The sequence below is a fragment of the Triticum aestivum genome, chromosome 2B, assembly GCF_018294505.1.
Source record: "Triticum aestivum cultivar Chinese Spring chromosome 2B, IWGSC CS RefSeq v2.1, whole genome shotgun sequence".
Lineage (NCBI taxonomy): Eukaryota > Viridiplantae > Streptophyta > Magnoliopsida > Poales > Poaceae > Triticum > Triticum aestivum.
Window position 1 is genome coordinate 200,493,813 of NC_057798.1, and position 3,072 is coordinate 200,496,884.

General features: G+C 51.8%; 1 protein-coding gene across 1 annotated transcript; it reads right to left on the reverse strand.

Moving 5' to 3' along the window:
- Positions 1-359: 359 nt before the first annotated feature.
- On the reverse strand, positions 360-1,997 carry LOC123044345 (uncharacterized). The gene has a single exon (XM_044467072.1). The coding sequence runs from the start codon at positions 1,816-1,818 to the stop codon at positions 823-825; it is 996 nt and encodes a 331-aa protein (XP_044323007.1). The 5' UTR covers positions 1,819-1,997; the 3' UTR covers positions 360-822.
- Positions 1,998-3,072: the final 1,075 nt, after the last annotated feature.

Here is a 3,072-nt window from a genome sequence, read left to right on the forward strand (position 1 = left end):
CTAGTAAATAAACAAGATAAAAGATGCTTCATATGCACAATCTAAGCTTGAGAGTTGACAAAGTTTTTACTAAACAATGAAAATAGAACACAAGAATCATCATGGACATTTTTCTTGAACCTGGGTTTTCTAGAGTCCAGCAAAGCAAATGGAGAACTCCAATTCTGATGCAAGGAGAATAATTAACCATGTCTCAAGCTCAAAGGAGCTTACATGGCAGTGATCTGTAATGTTGGCACATCAGACTTCTGCAGTGGAAGAATAGGTTAACAAAATAAGCATGACATTCATGTCTTATGTGGTTACCATGTCTCAAACTCAAAATAAGCATCATTTAGAAGACAGAGTTGAAGTCACTGTAAAAGAAATTCGGACCGAGTGCAGATTCATGAATCAAGTTTCAGAGTCATCGGTACCTCAGTATTACAATATGTTCCATTCCGTATAACCAAAAATGTGTTGAGATGACAAAATTCCACCGTAATTGAATTGATATACTAGTTACATCGTTTGAAAAGAATGCTACACACATTGCCAGCCCTCGGATCACTTCTGAGACAGATCAAGAATACACCAAATCTAAGTTTTCCCTGGTCTTCTCTTTTGCATCCGCGCCATTACATGAGCCTCGAAGAACCCCAAATGACTGCAAAAGGTTTCTTTCTCCATGAACATGAACCGATCGTGCACATTAAGCGTGTAATCATGGTGACACGACCACACCCTTCGATCTTGGCAAAAACTGGATGTTGCCCACCTCACTTATTTCCCACCAGAATATGAACAGATACACCTTGAGAAAAAGACCTATAATCTTCTTAATCACCTGACTGCATCTGACTTGTCATCCATCATCATCTCAATCTCCTCAACTGAGCCGCCCTCCTCATCCAGAATTGCCAAGCTCGATGATCGGCAAGTGAAGTAGAACACTGCACTCATCATCGAATCTATCAGCATCACGAAAGAGTACATGAGGATCAGCAATGGCCCCTCCCAGAGCCGAGATGAGCCATCCCCATAACTCAAGGTCTTCACCCTGTGCTCAAACAGCCCCTCGACGAAGGCCAGACCAATGGTGGATACAAGAAAGATGAGCAGCCCGACATGGGTTTGGCCGCGCATCAGCTGCACCGACCGACGCAGCGCATTGACCCCGGCCACGTCCTCAAGAACGGCAATGACTCCGCCGAGGCTGCACACTATGATGGTGTGCGCGTACACGATGGAGAACGCAAGGACCGTGAGGAGGCCGGCGCAGACGACAATGTCCGGCGGGTAGAGCATGGACTTCAGTGTGGAGCAGACGGTGACGAGGAGGGCGAGGAAGGTGGCGAGGCAGGCGGCGACGGCGGCGCACGAGAGGCCGTAGGTGGCGGCGAGGCGCGGCCACGCGCGGCGCGCCAGGAGGGAGAGGTCGGCGGCGGGGAGGGGCTTGCCCGCGTACACGGCCGCCACGGTGTACGCGACGGCGGCGCGGGCGGCGAGGAGGAGCGTGAGGAGCGCCGGGAAGGAGACGACGGCGGCGACGAGCGTGGCGGCGAGGTGGTGCGCGAGCTGCTTGACGAAATGCGTGACGGGGACCCCCGAGGACGCCGCGGCGACCAGGAGGCGGCGCGCGAGCGGCAGCACGACGGCGCCCTCGAGCGCGGCGGCGGACAGGAGGAGGAAGCCGGAGGCCGGGCAGAGCAGGAGGAAGAGCACGTAGGTGAAGGCGTGCGGGTCGGCGCGCAGCACGCGCACCGTCTCCCGCAGGATCTCCAGCGCGTTCATCGCCGGCAGCCGCACCGCCGCGGCCCCGCCCCGCGGCTGCGCCATCCCGCCGCTCTCTCCGGGCCCGCGACCTGGCCGGGTCAGATCCGAGGCGAGATCAGGTTCTTCGGACGACGACGTGCGCCGAGCAATGCGCGGCTGCCCTGCCGCGGCGCGGAATGCGGCTAAGTGGTGGGCGGCGCGAGGTGGGATCCCGGGGGGTGGCAATGGGGTGGGGGTGGGGGTGGGGGTGGGGGTGGGGGTGGAGTGGAGGGAGAAGCTTCTCTAGAGCAGAGATCGAGGGTAGGGCTTTTGTTGAAGGGGGGCGACGACGCGAGGGGAGGGCGAGCCACTGAGCCTGACACAGACTACCGACAGTTTACTGGTTTGTATGACACGCGGGACCCACCAGGGGAGTTCGTTTCCGGGCTTGCGGTATCCGTATGGCATGTGGGGGCGGGTGGAGGCTGGAGCTCGGTGAAGCTTCGTGGCACCCTCGTGTATGGTTGGTTTCGTCCCTTGGTTTCCGTGCTGTGCAGTTTTCTCGTGCGGGTCAGTGGCGAGGCCATGGAGAAATCATCTGGGTCTCCTCCATTTTGGGCAGACACTCATGAACAACGATGCCCACTGGTCTAAATAACACTTGCAAATGCCGCTTTGGTTGACGCACATGTACTAGTCATTATCGTTACCGCTATAGGAAGACTACACAACCGGCCCACTTGTTGGTTGGAGCTTGGAGGGAGGGTCTACCATAGAGAAGTCAATGATGCAATTTTAATAGCTACTCAAGTGCTGAATGCAAAAGTTTCTTGCGTGATCAATATCTTTTTTTTGCGCAATCAATATAAACTTATTCTCTCCGTTCACAAATATAATACTAGTATGTTGACCTTTTTGTATATCAGAAGTATATAGACACTAGAGTGTTTATTCACTCATTTAAATCCATATGTAGTTCATATTAAAAATATCTTATATTTACGAATGAAGGGAGTATATAATGTCAATAGTACGGTAGAGCTGTGATAGTAAAAAGAACCAAGTATAGCAACACAAAAGAAATCAACGAACTAAAGCTTACAATAGCATATGAGCAAAAGCAAAGTGACCAGATTAAGGCGAGCAACAAAACAAGATTCTTTTATTGTTCCTTGTGTCATCGAGGGAATGCCCCATTAGTAAAAGAGAGCAAGATTGCTTCATAGAGAAGCATCATATACTTTGCTTGCTTCACGCTCTTTAATGAAACAAAATTTCCCCAACATAGTGTCTTTTTTCTATACCATTATATAGTGTGCCAACAGCTTCAAATATTAG